Source organism: Ixodes scapularis, unplaced genomic scaffold (genome assembly GCF_016920785.2).
Source record: "Ixodes scapularis isolate PalLabHiFi unplaced genomic scaffold, ASM1692078v2 PGA_scaffold5__190_contigs__length_132052651, whole genome shotgun sequence".
Classification (NCBI taxonomy): Eukaryota; Metazoa; Arthropoda; class Arachnida; order Ixodida; family Ixodidae; genus Ixodes; species Ixodes scapularis.
Genome location: NW_024609880.1, coordinates 76,983,311 through 77,010,089, shown reverse-complemented (window position 1 = coordinate 77,010,089; position 26,779 = coordinate 76,983,311). Strand labels below are relative to the sequence as shown.

The window sequence follows — 26,779 nt, the reverse complement described above, 5'->3', positions numbered from 1 at the left end:
TCAAGTAGTGGTATTAGCAGTGAAGGTCGCCGGAGGGTCCACTACTACAGATGAGCCCGGTGTCGCTGAATTCGTAATCGATGCCGACCTGTGAGGTAAGAATAATAGCGAAGTAGGGTTAGTGATAAAGCATTATTTGTGAGAGGTATCAGATATTTAGACTGTCAATTTATATAATTTTTGCGCTGTAGCTTGCTCTTAACACGTAATGTAAAACCCTAAATGTTCGCAGGTACCTAATGTTCCAAAATTTCGCGAGTCGGAAAATTAATGAACTTTAAGGGCGGGCGAATTTTTTTATTTATTTATTTTTTTTTATAAAGAGGCAACGAGAGCCTTTAACATTCGCAAAATTTGATGGTCTAGAATGCCACTCGTCTGTTCAACTCGCAAGAAATTGAGACCGCGAAGGAAATGTTTTTAAGTCTATTACTACCGTATTTTCTCAACTCTCCATTATATTTTGATAATTACTCAATCTTTTTATATAACTATGTGTCGCAATTTAATGTCCTATAATACGCTTTATCTTCGCATTTGTTTTTAGTTGCGTACGGTAATACACGTCTAGCTAAACTCACCTGACACGTTGCATGGCTTAGATCAGCCTCACCGATTGTTATCATCATGTACCACCAACCGAATGAATGCTTTAGAATCAAATACCTCTGTAGCCACCTTGATACAACTCCAAATGGAGCTGGTAGTAATATAAATAAATAAATAAATAAATAAATAAATTAATTAATTATTATTTAAATAAATTAGTTAATTTTAAATTAGCCAAAATTAGCGCTTATCTTCTTTACCCTCGCAGAAATCTAACGGACTGCGGAGCGGCAATCAGATGCTCAGGCATCAGCACGCCCCGCGTTTAATAAAGCTGTGGGCCACTTTTACGGCGAGCAAGGTCGTCCGCTTCTCGAGCACCTCGTGCGTTTGTTTAGGAGCCGAATCCGGCCGCGTGTTTTTGTTAAACCCCCGACCTCGACGAAACGACGACGCGCGCTTGGTTACCTCGTCACCCCGCGCGTTCTCTACTTTGTCCTTCGGCTGGCGTCCCCCCTAACGCCGTTCCGATGCGCCGCAAAACGTATTTTCGTAACACTTGCTCGCCATATAGTAATCAACAGTTAGTCATCATCATCACCAGCGACGTCAGTCTTTTGCTAAAATGGTTCTTCTCACCTCTGACGTCCACAGTGGTTCGTTTTCTCCGAGAACAGGGGGCAGAAACAGAGGCTCTGATTCGGGGCGAGGTTTTCGCCGTCTTCGAGTGTCTGTGGTAGAGGCTGGTTGATGGAGTCCGGCAGCAGGAAGAGAAGGACGGCTGCCACGAGGGAGAGCGCTCCGTTCACGAGGGCCGGGAGGAACTTGTCGTATTCCACCTGGGAAACGTCGAGAATGGCGATCACATTTATCCGAGGTGACTAGATCGAGTTTGACAGAACATTTGATTGAATAGCGGTCTATCGATAGGACTCCATCATGAAGGATCGGCGAGCCGCTCAAAAATTGCCAACATGTAAAACTGCGGAGGCCTTATTCTCGTAAATTCGTAACGAGTGTGTAAAAAAATTAAAGACGCTTACGATTCCTTGTAATGCCGAATTAGCGCGCAGCTCTTGAGGACGAAGAGGGGAGGGTACGGAGAGGAGGGTATTCCCCTCCTCCTCCTTTGTAGCCTCTCCTCCTCCCCCTCCTCCTCCTATCCTCTTCCCCTCTTTCCCCCTCCCTCCCTCCCCCTCGTGACGTCATTCGTTAAGGCCTCGTGAGGGTCGTAACCTTCACTATAAACATCACGACCTTCGTCGTGTCCTTCACGAGTGACTTTCGTGACGTCGCTCGTGACCCTTGTGACGTCACGCGTGACATCACGTGTGACGTCATTGTGAGAAACGTTTCATAATGCAACGCGCGGTTACGCCGACGGCGACGGCGACGCCGCTCATGCCGGAAACGGGCGCCTAAGAGCTGCGCTCTAGAAAATCAGTTATCGCGAGCAAAAAAAAAATAAGATAAAGAAGCAACAGATAGAACGCAGTCGAAAGCATCCGTCCTCGTTGGTGTTTGTTCCGTTGCTTGTTTAGTTTTCTTTTATGGTGGCATTATTGGCGTGTCCAGAATGTTTTTGCGCATTTTAATGGCCGCAAAACCAAAACGGCAATCATGTTTTGTTAATTAATGTTTTAATAGTTTTTGTATCGGTTTATAGGATTTACTACTGGCTATTTATACCGTCTGCAACTGTTATGGACTCTAATATTCTTCCATACCCCGTTGATGATTTAATGAAAAACTACAGATTCCGTTTGGGGCTCTTTTATTTTATCGCATAGGTTCATTGATGTTATTGCAGATAGGTGACGAAGGGCGGATTTACGACGCCCAGTCAATATAACGACGCATTCCTCGCCGTATATCAATCATCGAGATGTCCCCTGTAATTGAGGATTTATAAAGCGATTTTTCTACACCAACGCGCCACTTTGACGTCACGCCACTAAGGGGGCGCTGCTATCTGCGTCGAGCGTTCGGAGATGCGTCAGTCGACGCTAATCTGGTTTCTGTGCATGAGCAATGAGCGGACCTGCCTTGAGCAAGCGCGGACTTGTTCGTCAACAGCGTTTTTGTTTATTCACCAACAGGTTGCCGGTTATCGTATTTGGCGGGCGCTCACCAGGGACGCCACCTGGGCTCCCAGGAGGCCTCCGAAATCGGCCACCAGTCTCTGGAGCAGCACCGCCCTTCCCCGGATGACGGTGGGGAAGATCTCCGACGTCAGTTGGTAGGTGATGTTGTAGCCTCCGGCGAACGACATGGAGCACAGGGCCGACATAATCATGGTTCCCAGCACCGAATCTTGGGGTGGGACGGAGAAACATTGTAGCGCATTAAGGCATTATCTGGAATTGCTCTTGAATGTTTGCAGGTTAAATATTTTTTTTTTATAATGGCCGCTACTATTTTGGTCATTCGTTAGGATATACTACTAGCTAGGCCACACATTTCTGGAGCTAGCAATGGCAATAATCATCGACAGCTTAAGGGAGTCGGGCACTGCGAGTGCCCCAGCAGTTTTAATATCTCTAGGTATCATTAATGATCGCAGGATCAACAAATGATAATTTGGGATGAACGTCGGCATTATTGTTTGTAGCACGTACTTTTATCTTCGTTAGTTCTGCTAGTCATGTTGCTATGCGAGCCGTTATTAGGTGAGCTATGCCTGAAACTCACTGTCATATCCCCAAGCCAAATTTGAGAGCCAAGACCGTATTTACCTTAAATGCAAATCCAGTATTCTAAGGAAGCCATATTTGCCAATGACTGTACGACGACTGTGGAGATATTCATAGCAAAAAACTAACACATTATATGCCACAACTCCACATATGTTTGAAAAAACATCGCTAATAAAAAATGAAAAAAAAAAAAAAAAAAAAAACAGCCCCACAAAATTCGGAGTTTGTTTAGGGCCCTTACACTTTCAGAACTTTGTAACACCTAACCTTTCGTTTTTAGATCGCAGTAACTGGCGCCTCGCATGATGTGCGACGAAGTGCTCGCTCATGTGTGCAGGGGTGTAAAGACAACTTTGCTGTAAATTCACCCTGATTTCTCTTGGTTTGGACAGCGTTTTGTGAAGGCTCAGTATAGGCCAAAGTCACTGACAGCTAAAAAAACGAAGGGTCTGGCTGATTATGCTTATGTTTTTACCCCTTTATTTGTTCTTTGATATTATTTACAGTCTAATGAAGCAATCTCATTGACTACGAAGCGGTAATAAGATGCCCGCGGGCTGTCCACACCCTGTGCATCTTAGGCTGCCAGTGCCTACTTAGACATCCACTTTCTATATAAACAAACAAAAAAAAACAGGAATTGGCCATGCGCGTGCTTTACAATGAAGGACTCACCCTTTTAAAGGAAACTTGGCGAAAAAAATCGCGTCCTATTTCCTTTGGGTTTGACAGCCTCCAGAGAAGACTCAGTATATGTATACATATATGTTGGCTCTACACCCATGCGACAGCGGTTTTCTTGCATTACCGGTCCGCAAAAATCCCACGACGAAGGAGATGATCGCTCCCATGAGCATGAAGAGTGAGTTGGGCCATCGGCGGCCGATGGTGTCCAGGGCCATGATGCAGATGAAGTTCACGGGGAGCTCGAAGGACATGGCCAGGGAGTAGGAAGCGTACAGGTTCACGCTTAACCGCCCTATGTTCAGGGCGTTGGCGTTGTAGCAAAGGCTGATGATGAAGCTGTAAAGGACAGATGGCGGTGTTGCAGAAGTCAGGGTGGTGTGCCAGGGTAGCAAGTCGCGTGCCGATGCTTCGGCTAAGGTGGTAAAGCATTATGTTGAAACTCGTTTTAAGGGTCCAACTGCTTACGGTACCGAAGAAAATCTTAACTCGTAATTTGAAACGGTAGCGCCAATACCAGGAGAAATAATGTTCCAGCGATTTTTGTCAATTTTTGTACGCGAAAGATACAAATGTTTTGGTTTACATATATACAGGGTGTTCAGAGAACGCAGGCAAAATCGCTCCTGCGAAAACTACTCATCGCAACAAAAAAACGCTTGTGGCGTTTTGGTCCTGGGTCAGAGGCCTATTTAGGAAAATTATTACAGTCCAGGATAATTAAGTTGTTAATTATTTTTGCGTAATTAACTTTTTTTAATATTGTGTTTAAGCTATTGGTTTAAAATAGGAAATTGCTCAGCATCATCGAAAAACACTAAATCAACGAATTGCAGAAGGATAGAAGGCACGCGAAGCATTTTTGGGCTTTCTGAAAAACCGCACAAAATCGACAGATTTTTAAGTTTCGGTTTGCTATCGGAGCGCATCTCAGCCCCGGCGGTACCGAGCCCCGTGGAGAGATAGTAGGGAGTTTTCGTAGATCGTTTTCGCCGTCCCGCAAGGCCCTCCGCTACCCGCTACAATAGCGGGAACTCCACAGTCAAGGCTATCGGCGCGCAGGCGCAGTAGCAACTTCTTCGTTGCGGAACGCTTAGCGGAGGAGGCAGCGCGGTCTACGAAAACTCCCTAGTGCAACCAACCTCTGCTGCGCTGTCATCGCGCGACGCAGCAAAGGCTGGTTGCACGCAGCAGAGGCTGGTTACAGAACGCCGTAAAATCCTGCCCCGGCGTTATATCCTTCTAAAAAAAAAAATGAAAGCCGTTTACAAATCCGTGTAACACCGAATTGGAGCGCAGCTCTTGAGGAGGAGTAGGGAAGGGTACTGAGGGGGTCACGTCACCTGCGGGTAGTCACGTGACCTCGGGGGGGGGGGGGGGGGGAAGAGTCACGTGATATTGGGGGGGGGGGGGGTTCACGTGATCTCGAGGGGGTCACCTGACCTCGGGGGCGGTCACGTGATCTCGGGGGGGGGGGGGGGGTCACGTGACCTCGGGGGGGTCACGGGACCCCCCCGAGGTCCCGTGACCAGAGGTTTTCTAAGATGGCTTATTCAAGATATGCGCGATTCAAGAATTGCAAAGAAGATGCTTAACTTAATGTATCCTTTGTACGCCCGTGCCTAAAACACAATAAAATAATGCACACCTTCAAAAAGGGACACTGAACTCACCCCTCCCCCCTAAAAAAAGACAAGTTTTTTTTTTTTTTTAAATGGGTGTGCAGAACTCGTATGTCACGAAATAAACATTCCCCAGAAAGCACAAACAGAAAAATAGCCGGATATTTACGTCGCAAGATTTATTAAGGCATTCAAAAACATGATTTTATTGTGAGGTCGATGTCTCGAGATAGAGGCATCGTAATTGTTCCTAACTAAAAATGAGTGTTATTTCCGACGTAAACATTGCTTTAGAAATGTTTTTCTAAGAAAGTTTATGGGTATCCTATCCGAACTCGTAAAACAATGACTTTTGGGAGTTCTGTGTTCATGCAAGTGTAAGGATTGCGGTAACCATGGGGTTCCCTATATCCCTATCTAAATCTAGCTTCAAGCAGGCGTGGGAGTCGTCGTCAGCAATGGCGGCGGCTAACCGGATACGAGGAACCGAGGCTGTATTCCCCGAAGGGGACGGCTCTCCCTCGCCCACGTAGGGGGAATGTAGCGCCTGCGCACCCTTGAGGAGGGTGACAGTGGACGCCACTATACCAGAGGCCTCCCCGGGCGCGTCCATATCTCTGAGGCTACAAAAGCCGGCCCCGAAGGAGGGCCGTGGGGCTCTCGCCGCCGGAGGCCCTGGCCCCCGACTGCCCGACAATCTGTCTGTTGCCGTAGCGCGGGAAGCCGACCGGGTGATACTGGCAAATCGAGCCAGCGCTTGGACTTTTTATATTCAAGAGCAAAGCGCGTTGGGATTTGAGTCAATAAGCACGTCGGAAACGGACTCAATGGGCTTGTGTTGTCTGTCGTCCACCGGTGCCCCAAAAGGCAGTCAATAGACGGACCCGCCAGTAGCCGCACAAAGAGTGGAGTATGGAGTGGGCATTTATTTCAATGAGGACTTTGGGGTAAAGTTAGCCAACTCACAGGTGAAGGTAATTATAAAGAGACAAACAAAACATCGTCACGTACCAGCTGATGTAGATGAGAAAGACTCTTTTTCGCATGCGAGGAAACTTGAGTACGGCTCGACTGCTTTCCCAGAAAGTTGGGATGACCTTCACAGCAGATGAACCGGCTTCACTAGCAGGACCCTGTCGTGAAAATAAAAAGAAGGGTAGTCAGTTTGCCACTAGATGACAAGCGGCAGTTTTTACGTCGTGAGTGCACTAGAGTAACACATAAGGTAAGCTTTCGATTCGTAACACCTTGATTCGTTAGAGCAGTGAAAGTGCGGGAGGGATAGTGTCTGAAAATTGTAGCTGACCTTTCATTACTCTTATTGCCTGGTCTGAACAGCGACGTCATTTTTTGCAGAATATTTAGAGTGCCTGCACTCGTAAAATACCTGCTGCAATACGAAACTTCGAAAATCTCCTGGAGCGTGACTGAAACGTATCCCGGTAACGTAGACTGACCGGCTCACTTGATTGTGGCCGTTGTACCGTCAAACAAGGTCAGGATTCATCCTCGCTTACTGTAGATTGTAGTTGTTAGGGTTGCTTTGAAATCAGAGTAACATTTCGCTGTATAAAGTGCGTTTCCATCGGTGTACTGAGGAGAATCATCGCTAATAGCTTTAAAATAGCATATGGCATATACGTAAAATCCACAATAAACGCCTACCAACCCAAAGATTGCCCAATCGCTATTTGTCACCATGTATCTCTCCACCATGAGTAGGTGTTCATTCGAGATTTTAAGTGTATGCTCCTCTAGGCAAGACATTGAAACAATAAGGAGGGCTTTCTCGATGCTTTATAAATGTGTTGAGAACGTACGGTTCTGCGCTATCTTAATATTTCGAGAGAAACTATCACTTTGATATCAACGTTTATTATGTACTGTTTTATCGGTTGAAGACATCTGGACCAGTGGAATCAACGTGTATTTCTTGATTGAACCACTTATTGACAATTCAAAGTTGTGCAGCTTCATCTGAGTAGATGGACTATTTTTCAAACCTCTTTTCTGGGGTGCCATTCACTGCGATCAGTTGAAATATATCAGAAAATAAACAAAGAGTATAGTGTTCAGCACGTGTTATAGAACATTTTGCTACTTTTCCGTAGCTCAGTCGAACGGACTTTGAAATAGTTGTTCTTCGATATTCAGAAGAGCCTTGATGGGTTTTCTTAGGAATATTTGACACACACTTATACAGGTTGAAATGGTTCATTACCTCGAGTTGTTTACTGAGGTCGTCCGGTGAAACAACCTTGCCATTGAAGCGAGCAATCTTTTCGAAGTGAGCGAGCGCTTCCTTCTTGCGCCCGACGGATAGCAGCCACCCTGAAGATTCCGGCACCCAACTGTAAAAAAAAAGAAAAAAAAAAGAAAAGAAAAGAGATTGCAATGTTTAGGGGGCAAAAATTCCTAATTTAATTATCAAAATAGTCACTGACACTGTAAGAAACTTGGTAAATGGCTTATTGTTTTCCCACTCCTCGCTTGACGATTCCTTCTGCGGCGTCCTTATCGAGCCCAATATAATTAAAGGGAATGTCCGGTCAAATTTTGTATTCGAGAAAACTATTGAATATCATTGTTAATGCCTCGAGACGCGTCGTAAGTGCAAAATCTGAATTTTTTTGCTCTCTGCGTGAGTAATTGACTTTATACTGCTCCAATCGCATTCCAGCGTAAATGCTGCTTCCGTTGGCAACATTGAAGCTCTGACGTCACAAAACACAAAGCGAGCAATTCTGCCTCATCACTCGCCTGCGAGTGAACGCCTCAGCGTGCTTCGTTTTTGTTGTTGTGCTCGACTTGTTTCGTGGTTGGGTGAGATTTTTGTTGCGCGGTTATGGGTGCCACAACCACCGGGCAGCACATGCGTGCCAAGGCATGACGTTCCACACTTTTCCGCGAGACGTGCAGTGACGAGCAAAAGGGATCGTCGCCGTGCGTAGGGACTGGGTTCCCGTCCCGCTTATGCAGCAATCATTTCACAGAAGAGATCTACGAGCTGAGCTCTAAGCGGACAGAAGGCTCGTAAGCTGAGGTGTGATGCTGTGCCAACGATATTAAACTACGTCCATTCACTCCTCGCCAAAATCGAATCAGTCAATTTGATTATGCAGCGAAACCGAAACCAACAGCTAGATTACTTTGAAACGATACCAAAAGGTTATTTAGCACGCGTGCAGCCAAGTTCTGTTTGACCCGCATGTGAAAATAGAGTGTGGCTACGATTTACCAAGCTCGTCCAAGTCAAGTGACGACATGCATTTGAACGATTCGCCGTTTGCCTTCGAACCGCGGAGATCGCCTCCCAGGGAACGACCCTCAGCCTCATCACCGATTCAGTGGATCCGCCGAAATGTGTACCCAGATGCCGCTTCGTGTACCTATAGTTCGTTTTACCTTATGTGCGAGCGAAGCTGACGCTACAAGCGCGAGCATGCAGCTTGTGACAGCGCCAGTAGTGCACGAGCGCACGTGCGAAGCAGGAACGCTCAGAGCGTTCGGCTCGCGCCTCTAGCTTTGACTTCGCTCGCACATATCGTGAAACAAAGTATAGTTGCCGCTTCAGAGGCGATATCTGCATCCTTTGCTTTGCACGCGCTTGTAGTGCTCCTGGTTCGATCGGTGGCCGTCGCCGTTGTGTTTGCGTGAAACGGCATACGTTTACTCGAAGCTTATGGCTGTTTTCGAATAATATCCTGCTAAAGGGCGTGACTTTTTTTGCACACGCTTGGGAACTGCAATAAAAGAACCGTATTTCAGTAGGGTACAGCCTCGGAGACTATATAATTCGAAACAACATACTAAGACATTCGTCGACCAACGAGTGTTATCCCGACCATCCGACAAACTTTTGTGTTTTGTGACGTCACGCAGCAGCTGCGGATGTCAGCCATTGACACTGGCGAAATTCGGGGTGCAGTTTCGTACATGCGCTCATTAAAGATTTAATTAATAACGGGATATCATATATCAAAATAAAAATGACGTTTGTCTACATAAAGGCTCCCTCCACGTAACGAGCGCAAGAACTTAAGTACTTTCGGTTTCGAACGGACAATCCCTTTAAGTGCGGAGAGATAGCGAGATGCTCGTAACTTGTCACGCCTCGCCTTTCTCAGGTTGTTAGTTTTTATAGTATCGAATAATCTGGTATGATGGCATGGGTTGTCTCTTCTGTAATGCTGGCTGCCCCTTCGCACATAGAAGTACCGAAGCTCCCGAGAAAAGAGCACAGTGTTTCTCGGCCCGGGAACATAAACTATACATTGCAGAAAGATCAAACTCCGTGAAAATGAGACGCTAGCGGCTGGGATAGAAGGCTGAAGTTTAAGAGCATGAAGTTGCCTGGATCATAAGATAACTGACAGAGCCGTGTATAGAGAGGGTGTGGTCAATGGGAGGAGCCGGCAGAGCCAGGGCGTGCACCAGACTCGGAAACAGGGCTTGGCATGCTCTCTAGCCAACCAGAAGCCGAAAGGAATCCCCTAGCGGTCGTAGCGAGAAACAGTTTCAATAGAGCGTAAGGGTTAAATGTAGTAACCCTTCATGGTTGAAAATATGGTGCACGCGTCGTTTCGATTAAGATCGTACAAAAAGATGTAAGAAACGAATGTGCTGCTCGAACTCTCATTTGCTCGGACAGAGTGTGACCACTCGAACGGCAGATTCCCGACACTCGGCGCCTAACCTATGGATTATGTCGATCGTTCCGCTAGTCGCGCTCGTCCACCATGATTTTGGATGACAGCGATTGAAACGTGCACGATATTTTGAGTCACCGAGAGTGACTCCGACGCACTTATTAATTTCATTTCTCGCGACTACCGCCAGGGCATTATTCGAGGCTTTTGGCTGGCCACGTTCGAATCTGTCAAGACGTCCTGGAACACGCCCAGCCCGCTCTCGGCCAATGGCGCCTCCTCATTTGCCTCCTATTCGCGTCTCCAGCTCGTTGCTCGCCCTCCCGCGACGGAAACGGGAAGCGGTCTAGTGAGGGTCCCCCGATTCTCCCGCTCAGCGGGCACGGCGGAACTGCTGGCGATCATGGCTCGCTAAATGTCATTTCCGAATGCGAACAGCAACCTTCACTGTCCCAATGTAATGCTGCAGCCGGTGTGGGATTGTACCTTACTAGAAAGTTTTTGTATGGCGTAATGAAGCAAACCCATGCGCTGTGCATTTGCGTTAGGGTGGCGTGCTGCAAGTTGCGCGTGCGCGTCATTGGCATGCTCCCATCTGAGACCGCAATTTCGGGCTCCGCGCACGCGCAGCGTGGAACAGGCAAAGCTAACGCAAATGCACAGCGCTTGCGTTCGTTGGTATATGCAGTACTAAAACTCACGGCTGTTTCATCGGCTTCCGACGCCAACAAAACGTGCTGCAGTGAGCACACGCGCAAGCAGGTTGCTTCTTCGATTTGGAAAGGCTGAGATTGGCAAAACAACGGTGCGTAAATACGAAAGTGAATAAATGTTAAAAAATTAGTAATTAAGAAAAATAATGTCCGTTTTTGTTTTTCGGGGGGGGGGGGGGGGGGGGGGGGGATTTGGTCTGGAAGGATATTGACGGCGACTTTAGAAGTTTTGCGGATTGCCAAAAGTCGCTACTTTGACAGTATCCTCAATGAATCTCATTTTACATGAATTTCTGACATTAGCTAGAATATTTTAATTTAATTTAGGCCATATTTATTCTATAACTTGGTAATTGAAAATGCTGCAATTGGCACTAGTGATGACAGTTAGCACACTTCAGATTGTAATACTTGTTCGTGCGTTTCAAATGAGATCATAGGCAAATATTATTTTAGAGCTTGAAAAATTGCGGATGAAAATATCTTAATTTTAATATTCATAATAAAATTAATACAAATCGTGGCAATGTATGCCCCCAATTAACGCCACGATCACAAAAATACACCATTTAACCATAATAGTATTTCCAGAAAGGTGTCATTTTGTTTTCTTTTTTAGCACATGAAAACCTCTGACATTGTTGAGGATAGACAAACAGTCAAACACTGGATGCAATATAAACTCCTATTCGTCACGCATTGCTTTAAAAAAAAACACGCACACTTCAGCTGCCTGACTCGGATTCCATCTATACATTTTTCTAGTGAGAACAGCGTTTCTTAATTCATACATTTTGTGAACATATTGTAAAATTGGGTTTATTATGTTATTCTTGTGCTGGGTAAAATGTTAAAGCAATTAATTATTGGAGTACCCAAAAACCCATTGAAATGACCGCACTTCATTATTTCACATAGCAATTATCTGAGCGAGAAAAGGCAGCGAGAACGCGCAAATACCAGCACAGATATTTTCAACAAATAATAATATTCTATGTGACCTCTAAGGTGCATGAAAAACCCTGTCTTTCGAGGGACAAAAGTTTCCGCGAACAACTTCTTTAACTAAATAATTACGGTGTGAGACACATTTCGAGTTATGAAAGAATCTGAAATTAAGACCTATATCGAGAAATAAAATCCACAATAGAGGATAGTTTCGGTTTCGCTTTAGAATTAAAACGTGCCTTCTGGCGTAAATATTGCACTAAATACCTTCGTTGTTTTTAGTATAAGAGGTGACCTGCGCTCCTAACACCCTAGCTTCCTCGTATAAGCAGAAATAATTTGTGTCGCTCAGTGAAGCCAGCAAAGCAGACAGGCTCAGCTGCGGCATGCATCTCCGACCCTCACTAAACCCGCCATTTTGGAAATCGAGTGGTGCCACCTATAGTGTATTGGAGTCGCGAATACTTCCCAGTGAATGGCCTAACTTTCTTTATATACGTCTCTGATAACTGAGAAAGACGAAAATTTTCTATGAGCAGACGTCCACCTAAGCAAGAAATGTCATTGTAAACGCCTGTAGCATCTATTTGAAGAAAAAAAAAAGAATCTTGTCACTAAGAAAGAAAACAATATTATCGTTCTTGCTGACAAGGTTTCTTCACTGGTATAAACCCCACGAGCGCCCAAATATCAGTTCTTTTTCTGACGATATGACGCTTAAAAAAACGTAAGCTCATTGAAAAAAAAAAAAAGCGTTTTTCATAGTTACTTTTTTTTTTTTTCAGGTAACGTCATGTTCTCAAACTTTCGCGTTTTGTCTGAATTGCTAGCGTCCCATTCTCACGGATTTCGAGCTTTCTGCGATGTATATAGTCTATTTACCCGGGCTGAAAAACGGGCTTCTTTTGGTCGCAACAAAACGCACGGGGTTGATCAGACGGTGCCATGCCAAAGCAAGGAACTATAACTAGTGATAGCTTAGGAAAGGCAGGACCTGGGGAGCCCCCAGCACGTTGTTGCTACCCCGCAGCCATTCAGAATCCGGGTTATCCGATAAGGAAGTCCGAAGAACGAATCATAAACCGAGAAGCTCGAATGCCTTAAGCCACCCAGTGTTTCCTAACCTGTCAGCGGTTCTAGGATTTAGATGCAACACGATCATGATATCCCACTCTAAGGAATCTAGAGTCCAATTTCCCGCGAAACGCTCGGGGCTTTGCCCGGAGGCGCGATTGCGCACCTCGCGGCCTTGAAAACGTGTATGAGGACGGTTCCTCGAGCTCCTGTCATGCTGCGCCATCTCGCGGCATTTGGTTAAAATGAGAGCGGTTCATCGACACACTTGTGCCGTGGCAAGGTGGCATCGTTCAGGCACTTCTCTCTTCTTCCACCATGGCGCAGTGATACGGGGTATGACCAAAGCACGTGTAGCGTCGTGCTCCGTGTTACAACGCAGGCTGTTTTATAGGTATAAACATATTTTTAACCACGTCATTCGCCAAGCACGCTTCGTAGACTGCGGCGATTGGTTCTCCCGAGTGCTTTGCGTGAAAGTAGACGCACCGAATTTAAAAAAGTGTAGAATAAAGCGAGAGAAAAAAAAGTGAGAGCCGTTTACTGCTTCCTGTAACGCCGAATTAGAGTGCAGCTCTTGAGGAGGAGGAGGGAAGGGTACTGAGGGGAGGCTTACACCTCCTCCTCCTTCTCCTCCTCCTCCCCTCATTCTTCACTCTCCTCTGGGGGTGTCACGTGAGCCCGGGGGAGGCGGGTCACGTGACCTGGGGGGTCACGTGACCCCCCCCCCCCCCCTCCCTGAGGTCACCGAAGGTACCCGAGGTCGTCCCGAAGGAACCCGAGGTCCCCCTGAGGTCCTCCCGAAGGAACCCGAGATTTTCCCGGGGTCCTCCCGAAGGAGCCCGAGGTCCTCGCGAGATCCTCCCGAAGGAACCCGAGGTCCTCCCGAGGTCCTCCCGAAGGAACCCGAGGTCCTCCCGAGGTCCTCCCGAGGTCCTCCCGAAGGAACCTGAGGTCCTTCCGAGGTCCTACCGAGCGATCCCGAAGTCCTCCCGAGGTCCTCCCGAAGGAACCCGAGTTTCTCCCGAGATCCTCCCGAAGGAACCCGAGGTCCTTCGGGAAGACCTCGGGTTCCTTCGGGAAATTTTACCCATAATGCAAAGCGCGGTTACGCCGACGGCGACGGCGACGGCGACGCCGCTCAAGCCGGAAACGGGCGCCTAAGGGCTCATTCACACTGGAAGCGGATCCGCGTTCGCAAAGCGGTTGCGAACGCGGTTGTATAAGGATTCAGTACAATTGCACGCGCACACGATGACATCAAATGCGCGTGAAATTGCACTGGATCTTTATACAACCACTTTCGCAACCGCTTCGCGAACGCGGATCCGCTTCCAGTGTGAATGGGGGGTAAGAGCTGCGCTCTAAAAGAAGCGTACCACATGACGAGAAGCATCAGGACGTCGATGCCCGTGGTGGTAAACATGATGCCCCTCCAGCTCTGCAGCCAGGCGGTGTACCAGGGCAGCGCCGTGGCCAGCACGCTCCAGTTGATGGCCCAGAGAAAGGAGATGAGCGTTCTCCTCTCGCACACCGTGTACTCCATCACTGACGACAAACAAAAAACCCATAAAGCGGCAAGCTCTCGTGAACCTTCAAAATGTTGGTGAAATTTGACGAAGTTTGAAATTAGAACAGTGTTGCCTAACTTCTTAAAAAAAAAAGACTTTCACACTCTTGAAAAAAATTTATACAGGAGCCATTTTTTTATTTATTGCCTTATCAAGTCAAACATAAAAATATTACTGATTTATTAGATTAATGATGTAATGCGATACATTTGGTAAATTGTGCACCTCTCTTTCAATTGGCTCGCACGCCCATAAAAGTTGAACTTGAGTCGATCTTTTGTTGAACTCTACGTGAAAGGTTTGAAATATTTGAACATGATTCACCACGAACTTCGGCAGGTTTGGAACACCAAAAATAAGCGATTCCTGGAAAGTTTTAACTAACGAAAGAAGGAAAGTTTCTATTTCGGTTGGTTGCTGAAAGATCCGAAAAGTTTGAAACACTGAGCCATCAAAACTAGTGTAGACCCTATTGTTTGTGAAATAGTTATCCTTTTGGCGCACGAGCTAAATAAGAGACAAAAGAACAGGCCTCGCCTCAGTATGACTAATATATCGCTGTGCTCGGAGTGTTGTAGGCGGTTAATACAGTTGAATTAGGTGAATAGAGATTAAACCAATTTCTATATTAGAAGCTACTTTAAGCAAGTTCGTTCAAATCACATAAAAAAGCCAAATATACGCAAGGGCATGAAAGTGGACGATACAGGGCGCCCTGCACCATCCACTTCCTTTTTCTTGTGTATTTTTGGCGCTTTTTTAGGTAGGTATTTTATACGCGAATTTTTCGCAGGCAATCGACAGTTTAATGTAGAAGGTTGGAATCATGTACGAATGTGCTGTGCGATTGACCCAGTATTGCAACGCCCAGCATATGATCAAAAACCGAAAAGGGCAGTGAAGACAGGCGTGGTTGTTTTTGGGCAGATAAAATAGATACTATTATTATTATTATTATTATTATTATTATTATTATTATGAACTACACGCGTAAATAAACATTATTATTATTATTTTTCCCCCATAGCGATGAAAATGCTACAGAAATGCTCCATCGAATTAATGGACTGGTTTGGCAAAAATCTAATCGACATAAACGTCTCAAAAACAAAATTAGTTTGGTTTCACAATCCACTTAAGACTATCGTTTTAGACATTCCTCTTCTGCTTCACACATCACAATGCGCCGCCTGCCACTGTGCTCCCATTCCTTATTCGAACACCGTAAAATACTTGGGTATTCTTTTTGACTCAGACCTCTCGTGGAACTCACATTTCATAAAACTATGCTCAAAATTAAGGAGTGTTTCCTGCTTATTATACAACATCATGCCCTTCCTGCCATTTGGTATCCGAAAACTTATAGCTAACTCGTTAGCATATAGCATACTCCGCTATGGGCATAACAGTTTTTGGCAACTGCTCCGGGATATGGCACAAAAAAGTCAACAGCATCTTAAAAGGAATCCTGCGTCATGTACTTTACAAACCCACGACATCTTGTCCCGATCATTTTCAAGCCCTCTTCATGCCTAATTTTCAGTCTCTCTTGTTTGAAACGATTGTGCTCACCCATTACTGGAATGACGAATCCAACACACCCCGTCCAACATCCCGTCAACTACGACTAGACGCTCGGTTTTATGTTCCCACGTGTTATACACGTTATGGCAAACACATGCGATGTTACTATGTTCCTCAAACTTTTAACTCGTTACCATTTAACTTTGAAGACATGACTTCATAAAAGAAACTAAGGAAAGCTCTACGTCATTATACTTCCGTAAACGAAACCCCTTGAAAAACCTGTTTTCTTTTTTTTTTTGCGTTTTTTTTTTGTGTTTGAAAGACCAAACGTCCCAGCTTTTCTTTTGCAACATTTTTTTTAACATTTCTTTAAATTTTTATTTATGGTGCACATTGTATTTTTTTTACTCTTTACTTTTTTCTAACTTTGTAAAGTTATTGTGATTTAGAAGGACCGAAGACTGATAGATATGCATATACCAGAGCTCATTGATCATACTGATTGCTGCTCTAGAGTACATACTGTTTGTATGTAAAACATTTGACGTACTGTGTTGCAGTACCAACCTCTGAAATTTCACGAATTTTCTCAAGACTGAGAAAGCTGACTTTTTTTTTTTCATTTGTATACTTACTGTTACTGCGACGCTCAAGCTTTTTATGTTCTTTTCTTCACTTAGTACCGATGCCATGCTCCAGCTTTGTTTTTTTTTCTAATACTTTTCTTGATGCTACTGTGATGCTTAACATTTTTGTTCTTAATACTTCACTCCATGTCACTTCAACTTAGGTTCTGTCCCACAAGCCCTCGATGGCTTTGACGAACCTGCATGAATTTCGACTAGCATCAAAGAGGACCAATAAACTTTATTATTATTAAAAAATTGTTATTATTATTATTATTAAAACAACGCGTCGTGAATTAGCTGGGCACTTGTCATATTTCTGTGTGACGTCACATGACGTCACGTGACTTTGACCTCATATGACGCCTTGGCGTCACGTGACGTCAGTTTTCCATAACATCATGATGTCACCCGACGACAAAGTGTCACGCGATATTATGTGACGTCACGACGTCACGTGATATCACAGTCCTTCGTGACGGTTCTTTATTGTGACCGCTCTTCATGAAGGTTTTTTCATAACATTCAGCTAATAAAACACAATTTGTGTTCAAAGGTACTCTTTCTCCTAGGCCTTAATATTTTTTGTTGATTTTACACCTGCACACGCGCCGCCTTATATGTTTCTGACCTCAAGAAGAGAATGGCGCTGACGTTTGAGTCACGCTTGCGTTGGCGGCCCGCTCTTCGAAAAAAAATGGCATCTTGCGTATGCGCAGCGCGTACAGCTGCTGTGGGCAAACTTGCTTGCTCACAAACGACGAGTGGGCATGCGTGGAGGTATTGCGGTATGGACATTCTGAAGTCCAGTAGACGGAAGGACAATTTGCCGAGTAAAGCTCAGAGTGTCCCATAACGAGGTCACCTGGCTCTCATGAAATATGGGTTACTGCGCTGGTGAGCTAGTAAACGATCATAGTAATTAATAATAATAATAAAACCTTGGGACTCGGAACGAAAATCGGGCAATGAAACACCGTCTCAACACTGAGACAATGACATGGTATTGTGTCGTCCAATTTTCGTTCCTAGTTTCAAGGTTTCTGTTTCTTTTTTTCATTTCATCATTATGGTTGCCATATGCCATTATATTAAATATTCCCAAAAATTTCACCCCCACCGCTAGCATCATAAGTAAATGTGCACCAATTTGAGCGTGAGTAGTGGCAGTGGGTCAGCGACAAGTGCACATTCGTCCACTAGCTCTCTCGGCATTAAATATGAAAAGTTGAAGTCTAGAAAGACACAGACTCTTTTCAAATAAAACAACATTAGCGGTTGTCATATCTGAGGTGCACGAAGCGTGTGATTGTATTTGAGTTCTCGCAGAACGCTGACACAGCATTCGTTTTTGATATCAGCTGAGCCGAGTTCACGCCTAGCACCGATGCAGCTCTCGTGCGTAATACCCGTTCAGACACCGTACCGAAACAGTGGTTGACCCGGATAGTTGATGCAGTGGCTACTAGATGGCGCACCCTTTTGCAAAGAGTCTATTATAGCGTTGCCTCATGCTGGCTACACGACTGGTTACCGATGACGTAGGCAGCCGTGCAGACCGCGTCCGATCCCACACCGGACAAGAACCGTAGCGCGGCGAAAGCGTAGAATCCAGAAAAGAAGGTGCCCAGGACGTTGCCGACGATGCCGATGACTATCAGCACGATGATGATCATTCTTCTTCCGATTCTGTGGGAGAAGGGACGCGAAGGGTGGCGGTAGTTCAAATCAAACACATTGCCCGATAATTTATTTAAAAAAAAACAAAAAAAACGGCGTATTAAACTTTTTGTTTATACGCAACTCTTCATGTGGCGACGCCACCCAGCGTTGAAGGCGCGAAGAAAACAAATGAAAAGCTAACACTTTGCAACCAAAACTGGCTCAGCCTGGCGGTGAGGGTGTTAAACAGAGGAACGGGGATGAAATGCACACTGTCGGATTCGCACATGCACATACCTGGGAAGCAACACGTTGTATGCTATTTCTGAACCATTACATTTTCACGTATTTTTCTAGCTTGCAGTCTCGGAGTAGTAATTAGTACAGTTCTTTAAAAAGTAATTCGTGTAGCGTATGTTTCTCACGTGGCATTCTTTAAAAAGACAATCGCAAGCTCAGGGATATGATTATGGAAAGTATTACGCTATTCGAACGAAAGTAAGCTTTCGCGTCAATTTTCAACTATCTCCGCGAAGCGGCGCTCACAAATAGACCAACCAAAGCAACCAAATACCGGAAGAGTTCGGTATTCTTTGGAAGATGCCGACAGGTCGAACAATCACGACGGGGATCTTGCTTCCAAAGAACGGTGTGTTCCCTCCACCATCTTGTTTTTTTTTGTTTTTTTGTTTGTTCTGTTTTTGGCATGGCTGGTTTATATGGAGTGCAAGTTCGTGTGCTCCTTGCACGCCTCGTGCGTTTGTTTACCCCCAACCGCGCCCACGTGCTTTTGTTTCTCTCCGACCTCAGTTAAGGGCGGCGTGCGCTTGGCTGCTTTGTCATCCCGCGTCCCCTGCGCCTTATCTGCGTTACCCTTTGATTAGAGTGCTCCTTCTTGCATTCCGATACGCCAAAGACGCATTTTGGAACACTTGCTCCCCGTATTCTAGCAGGCGAGAAGTTCCGCCCATATCGGCCAAAACCTTTCAGCATAAACTGCTTTATACCAATGTAGGGTGCCTCGGTAGTACTGCTGGCGAACGCTGTGGTATTCGAGGTATACATGGCATAGATTGGCACTTCCGTAATATTTTTTTTTGTCGTCTTCTACTGTACAACGTATCTGTAGAACAAAACTACTAAGAAATTGTGTACATCGATATATATATATTTGTATTTTGCGCTATGAAACATTGCCTCGTAACTTTTGCGGTTTCAACTCTGTGTATCTCAATCGACTTCTTGCTCGTCTTTCTTGGTCTTGTACCGAGACAACAAGAATTGCCACCGTGCTGAGATCATTCAGTGCCCTCTGGCCTGTTTCCTACAACGCAGTGGTGACGCAAGGTAATGCTAGAGACATTAACGCCGCAGTTCGCTTTTTTGACTCGATTTTTTTCTTCTGTCGTCTGCCATAGAATTGCGCGACTAAGAGCAAGGACAAGATAAGCCGGAACCCTAACCTATTTGTTTGAGGGTGCTATTGTGAGCTTTGTAGAGATAACATATAGTGACTGTTTCTGTTCGAACGACGAAACGCAACAATTTCGCAGTGATAACCCTCAATCAAAGTTCGCAATAATAATAATAATAAAAAGCTTATGTTACAGCGAAAAGGTAAGTTTGAACTTTTTTTCCTTTGCTAAAACTAGTCAGTTTTACCCGCAAAACCCTCAAAGAACCAATCTCTGCGATCTATGAAATCAGATCAGCGAATGATGAGGCGTAACACCCGTATAGACCTCAAAATTAAGCCTGTTCTCTGGCATTACGCAATGCAAGCATGACGCTTTGTCTTGCGTAATGCCTCAGCGCAAACTTCATTTTTAAGTCTAAACGGATGCTCTGCCTCATCATTCGCTGAGCTGATATCGTAGATATCAGAGATGGGCTCTTTGCGTGTTTTGTGGGCAAGTAGACGCACAGGCATTTCTTGGAGTGTAACCAGAACCGATATTTGTTTTATGTCCTATAAAATCTAATGAGTACTTGCCTTTTAGCCAAAGTTATTACAGTTCTATTCTTCCCTGCAGCTTTCAGTAGGAGAGCCGTAGCCAGGGGGTGCTTCAGCCCCTCCCGAAATATTCAGCCGACCCCATAATATAGACATGCATTTTGACCCCCCCCCCCCCCCCCCCCTTTTTGCTTCCCGTACCTGAAGTCATAAACATGCCCCGAAAAAAATTCCTGGCTACGCCACTGGCCAGTGGCCATCGGAAGTAGTGTGTTACACATGAGAATTTATTATCATATCGTTTATATTATTCTTAATAGTCGTGGGAAGGTTAGTGTGCGTATGCATTACAGAAGACATCAGCGAATAGCGAAAGAACGAGGCAATAACCATTGACCATGTTGTAAAAAGAACAAAGTGTGACGACCCCACCTATCCGCCAGAAATCCGGAGATAAGATAGCCAGTCATTGAGCCAATCCAGTAAGTGGTGTGAATGGCGTACATCTTCCAGTTTTCTCCGCATACCCATTCGTTCTGAAAGCAAATAACAATAAAAAGTGACAGTCGTTCAAAGGCGCTATAAAGCCGATGACTGTGAACGGTCAGGGTTATTTAATAACCTATCCCGCTAAGAGCGTTTGCATATACAAGACAATAACGGCACACACAAAAACGTTAAAAAGACTATCAACACCGGAGCAAAATATCTAAATCTCATCATCAGTACCACTTAATGGGAAAATAGCCACTAACGTCTAGTAGAGATCATACAAGATAGTAAACAATTAAACAAGATGTTCCTCCCAAAAAATTACGGTGTTCTTTATCGTTGCAAACATAAACTATGGACCGCCGAATGCTCAGTAGCCGCTCAAATGTAGTTCTAGCGATTGGGGCGAGATGTCAAAGTTTCAAAGCTCAATCCCACCTACGGAAATTTGGATATATAAGGTATATTCACGGACGGCCATTGCTGACCGCGTAGCTGCACCGAGCATGCTGTCGGCGAGCTTCCACAGTGCTTATGCAGCGCGCATTGCGCACCATCAAGACTGCCGGCCTTAGCTGCCTATAAGGGTAAGCTTGTTCTGAGCACGCTCAGTTAACACAGCACCACCTAGATAAGCAGAAGGCTTCCGCACTGCCATCACAGTTAGATCGATCGAGGCCTGAGACTGGGCACGTCAGTGTTCGGCCGGGGCTCGTGTTCAGTCAGCGCGTCGAAGGTCGGACTCAGGCCCAATAGCCGAGTTAGAGCGATCCGACTCTGATGACGTTCCATGAAGGAAGAGGAGGCGATGCGGAGGCTTTGATTATTCTAGGTGGTGTTGGTTAGCAGTGCACTCAAGTGCGGCGTCCAGTGAGTACCCCTTATACAAGTGACAAAACGACTACCTCCATGGTGACTGTTGTAAAGAATTCGTTGTTGTCGTATCTCCACCCAGTGGGGCACGTCATGATGTCACCGTTGGAAACGGAGGCATTCGTGTAGTCGCCGTTTTCGAGAGCTGTCATCATCTGGCACTTGCCCCTTTCCAGCGTCGTCATGTCTAAGGAAGTGGGGTCGGTGTCATTCAGGAAGCACCACTGACTCGGTGGGGTCACGTGCACGAGCAGGTGGCCGAAGAAACACATGGTGGCGTGCCAGGTGCTCAGCACCAGGGCCGAGTTCAGGATGAGCTTGTTGAAGAGGCCGTAGCCTCCCACCGTCTTCAGGACGTCCTCGAATTCCATGTTGACTCTGTCGAACTCTTAATATCCTGCAACAGTGAAAGCAAGCCAATAGAATTAGGACAGATATATTCGTATCCAGTGACCTCTATAAGGCGGCTCACTTAGCTTGGGCTCAACGACCCTTGCTGTAATGTTCACTAGGCGAAATTTTACAAGGATGGTATCGATCAGCCTAGATAACTGAGAGTAGAATTTTAATACACACTTTGCGACCGTAATACTTTTTTTTTTTATCAAGCAGGACTCTCGTTTTTGAAGCTGCCGATTTTTATAGATAAGAACGCTATAAGCCCGCTTCTCAACTTTTCCGCGGACCACGCGTAGCCTAACACGTGGGGTTTGTCAGGGCTGCGTGTAATAACCCCTAAAGTTCGGCCTCTGTTCTAGCAGACGGTAGATAAAACGTCACATTCAGTGTTCGGTATCGGTCGTAATTATGAATACATTTATTTTCTTCGCTCTCCAATGTGTATGACTGCATCCGTAGACAGCAGTGATTGCCTGCTCGCGTGCTATAACGAGTAATGCACGTACGGGCGTTGAAAAGCAAACTAACCTGGATAGTACGAATTACAACAGACTGACTCCCGATCGATGGAAATATAGGTGGAAACGGCTGTAGCCTTTTAATCAGATGATGACTTGCGCCACCTAGCCAGCGTACCAGCAGCGCCACATGCCGCCAGTGCCTCGAAGCTTGAGGGCCACTGGAAACGAGACTCGAATGCGTTGTGCATCTTTCTGCCTTGATTTCGTCTGTTGCATTCGTCTCAGCTAAATTAGCAGACGGTAAGCGAGCCGATCGGAGCGCTGGAGCGAGGCAGGTGACAACATTCCGTTTGTGCGCACACCTCCTTTGGAGATCTGCTACGTGCTTAGTTCCGCCACTCCAATTGGCGCGCGGTCTCTAAGACTAGCGAACATTCGTATCTAGGTCTGACTGTGATTGACTACGCTACGTCCTTAAAATAGCGCTGGTACTCTTTAAATCTGGGTATAACTAAAGTCACTAAATCCTGTTAAAGAAGTGCCATTGTCTTCCCTAGCTGCTAGCCGGACACAAACAGATACTAACATAAAGACGACCAAAATATCGCAAGACGATTGGCTAATCTGGTAAAAAAAATTATTTACAAAAGTGGTGCCATGACTAGAACAAAACCAAAAACCGAAAACCCGTTATGTCTACGTTGCCATGAAAATCGCCATCTCGATCCATTCAAATCTTCAAAGCTTTTAGAGGGTCGTTCTAAACCAGTCGCGCCAAGATCCCCACGGAGCATCATCGTAGTGGAAGCGTTCCTCGCCAATATAAGCATCTTCGGCACTGTTTATGCAATCAACTTATCAATCATGCCCATCTCCACGGATCTTTTACAATTATGTTGTTCTTGCGTATTTTTAAACAGTAAATTTATTTTTCAGTTCCTCCAAGCACCGACACAGCATGTGGTGGCGGTACGAAGATGTACGCTTGTTTCGCCGGTGTGTGGTTAGCAAAATCTCGGTATACAAGAAACGTCTTCATAAAGCTACCCGTCACCAGCGAATTCAGATCGGCTCACCGAGAACATAGGGGTTAAGGAGAAATTGCACATTTCACGGATTACAACGGCGAAAGTGGCACCAAAAGCTTGGCGCTACTTTCGCAGGATACAGTGACTTTAGGTTTAACTACACCCATGGGCGTACCAACCGGGGGGGGCAAGGGGGGACTTGCCCCCCCCAGTTCTCAGAGTGGGGGGGCAAGGCACGCGTTCTGCCCCCCCCCCCCCCCCCCCCCCTGAAACGGCCGCCACTGGGCAGAGCAGACACAGGCCGGCGGCGCCCAAGGAATACCAAGGGCACTGCCCCCCGACCCGCGCGGGCGTATTTTTAACGCGCAGGCGATACAAACCCTAGCAACGGTGCTCACGCAAGCCGGATTGGCTGGTTTGTGGAGCCTTGCCCCACGAACAAGGCTACACGGTAACCTAACGGAATCCATCCGCGAGACATGGGCCGGACGGGCCGTCCAGACCAGGACGTAGGCCCTTACACAAAATAAAGTTTTGCTTGCTTGCTTGGAGATAGGCGTTGCCGCCGTCAACATAGGCAGCGGATGCAATGCGAGTTTCCGAAGAGGTAGCGTAACTTAGTGGTGAAATGTCTGCCTCATACGTGTCAGACCCGGGTTCTATTTATGGTGTGGGCCGGCTTACTTCTTTTTATTTTTTTTCTCGAACATTTTGTTTTGTCGAGGCATTTGGCGATATTTACATTTCTTTTTTACCATTAACACTAAAAAAACGAATGTTGTTGACGAAACATCGCTAAACTAAATCGTATCGACTCTATTTACGGAAGTGCATGGGGGGCAGCGGGGCTTGGGTTGCCGACCGGACGCCGCAAAGCGGCGTGTACGGGGGGTGGGGGGGCTAGGTGGGTTAATAGATTTGTAATTAGCAGCCGCACACCGTCACCGCGAAGCGGCGTGAACGCAGGCGCGGGGGTGGGTTAACGCGCTTCGAGTGATACACGAGCAGCCCATCCGGCGTGAGCGTCGTTGTTAGGGGTTCTATCGCCTGCACCGTAAAAGGAGCAGTGTGTGCACCTCCTGTAGTGGGCAAGAATTCCTACATTGGAGAGAAGCGGGGACAAGCCCTTTCTTCAAATGCGTCAAGTCTCATTGAGCTTCGGAATACAAAGAAACGCCACTATTCGGAGCTAATCCCACAGTTACTCGACCTCTCTTGCGTCGTGTCTGTTCGCTCCCCGCGCCTCGTAGCAGTGTTGTTGCAGTGGGGGGGCTCGTTAAAATTTTGGGGTTTTTTGGACTATCTAAATCACTTTCTTCCTTCCCCCCCCCTCCCCCCCTTTTCTACTCCGCATGCTTCCCCCTCTGCAAATATCAGCTGACCTTCCGACATCTTTTCTGTGTTGATAGGCAAAACAACCACTAAAATTAGAAAGTAATTTGTAATTTGAGTGGAAGTCACTCGGAAAAGTAGTTAAAGTAAACTACGAATTACTAGAATATAAATGTAATTAAAAGTTACTAAACTACCCAGAAAAGTAGTTAAACTACAGTAACTTGAGTAAAGTAGTTGAACTACGTACAAGTCTGGCCCGGCAGGCGCTCTGCGTAAGGGTTTTCACCTATCTGCCTAGCCCCGCACACCATCACATGGGCCAAGAAAGGTGTAGTTTTACTGCAGAGGAGAAATCAGCAGGGTCCAAGATGGTGACAATGGAGGATGGGGGACTGTTCCAGTGGCTGATGGCTTGAGAAAGGAATGACCAATTGAAAGCGTTAGTAGAGTCAGAAATGTGCTTGATGGTGCAGACGTTGTTGAGGCGAGAAGATGTTCGGTCGGGGGTAATAACAAAGTGGTTTTGAGGTCGGGAACGTGGTAGTAGATTTTGTGAATAAAGCACAGCTGAGACTTTTCTGCGAAGCTGCAAAGAGGACATGGTTAGTTCAGTTTTTAGCGCTGAGACACTGAAAAAAACAGTCATAAGTGGATGAAATGAAGCGAGCAGCTCTGTTCTGAACTGCCTCTACAGGGTATTGATGAGGTACAGTCGATGGGTATTCCAGATGGTTGAAGCATATTCTATTTTTGGTCTGACGTACGTGTCTAAGGTTAGCTTACGAACAAAGGGTGGAGCCCTTTTTAAGTTACGTCTGCTTAGTCCAAGAGTTCCAGATGAATCGGCAGTAATGACTTCAATGTGGTTATTTTAGGGAAGGTCAGATGTTAGTCTTACATCAAGGTATTTATACACAGTAGCGGTCTCAATCAGATTGGAGTACAAGAAGTAATTAAATGACAGTGTTTGTTTTTTTTCTTGGTGAAGTGGATTAGTTTGCGTTTATACTTGTTTAATGACATAACCCACTCTTTGCACCAATTGTTAATTTTCTCGAGATCTTCCTGAAGGTGGTTATTATTTTGCACACAAGTTACTTTGTTATGGATGACGCAGTCATCGGCAAAAAAGCGGTTTTTTTAAGAAATCCCAATGGGGATGTCATTAATAAATATTAAAAAGAGTAAGGGCCCAAGTACGAACCCCAGGGGAACACCAGGAGGTTCATTTATTAAGGAAGATTCATGATCATCATGGACGTGACCTGTACACGGGAAAAAACAAAGTCACGAATCTATGCAAACGGTTATTTGGTCGAGGCAAAAAGATGATAGCTTAGAAAGAAGGCGTTGATTAAAAACACGGCCGAACGCTTTGGAAAAAAAAAAAAAAAAAAAACTGCGTCAGTTTTTTTATTTCAAGGTTCAAGGTTCAAGGTTAGTGTGCAAGTCATGGATGAAGTCGCAGAGTTGTGTTTCGCAGGAAAGTACAGTCTCCGGCGATATGAAAGACCCACTGGGAGCGCGTGGCCGAGGCGGTGGCTGGTGGGGGCGCTGCGAGCGCTCCGGGCAGTTCCATTCTGCTTCGAGGGGAGGACGCTCATTCGGCACTCGGCACAAACTGATAAGCGCGTTTCGCTTTATCTGAGCCCGAGTGAGCGTCCTCCCCTCGAAGCAGAATGGAATTGCCCGGAGGGCTCGCAGCGCCCCCGCCAGCCACCGCCTCGGCCACGCGCTCCCAGTGGGTCTTTCATATTGCCGGAGAGTGTACCTTTTTGAAAACCGTGCAGCTGTTTAAAGAAAAGAAATGGGATGATAGGTGCCTCATGATATTGGAGTAGAGGATATGCTCAAGTAGTTTGTGTTGTGTTTCTAAGACCATGGAGTACTCGCAGCCGTTGCGAATAAACCTTTAG

At 45.9% G+C, this 26,779-nt stretch overlaps 1 protein-coding gene across 1 annotated transcript; it reads right to left on the bottom strand.

Moving 5' to 3' along the window:
- On the bottom strand, nt 1–22,011 carry LOC8041045 (organic cation transporter protein). Its single transcript, XM_002414357.5, has 10 exons — nt 21,673–22,011; nt 20,708–20,811; nt 18,194–18,348; nt 14,315–14,483; nt 7,773–7,902; nt 6,563–6,684; nt 4,054–4,268; nt 2,681–2,862; nt 1,189–1,388; nt 1–88 (listed from the first exon to the last, which is right to left on the bottom strand). The coding sequence occupies exons 1-10, from the start codon at nt 22,009–22,011 to the stop codon at nt 1–3; spliced, it is 1,704 nt and encodes a 567-aa protein (XP_002414402.3).
- Nucleotides 22,012–26,779: the final 4,768 nt, after the last annotated feature.

What these genes read in the sequence shown, in the direction of transcription:
- LOC8041045 (XM_002414357.5), bottom strand. Translation starts at nt 22,011, where the DNA reads ATGGAATTCGAGGACGTCCTGAAGACGGTGGGAGGCTACGGCCTCTTC. An exon ending in TCCGGATTTCTGGCGGATAG is followed by an intron (nt 18,349 to 20,707) that starts GTGGGGTCGTCA and finishes CTTCTCCCACAG; the next exon opens with AATCGGAAGAAGAATGATCA. An exon ending in GAGCCCAGGTGGCGTCCCTG is followed by an intron (nt 1,389 to 2,680) that starts GTGAGCGCCCGC and finishes GACGTTTCCCAG; the next exon opens with GTGGAATACGACAAGTTCCT.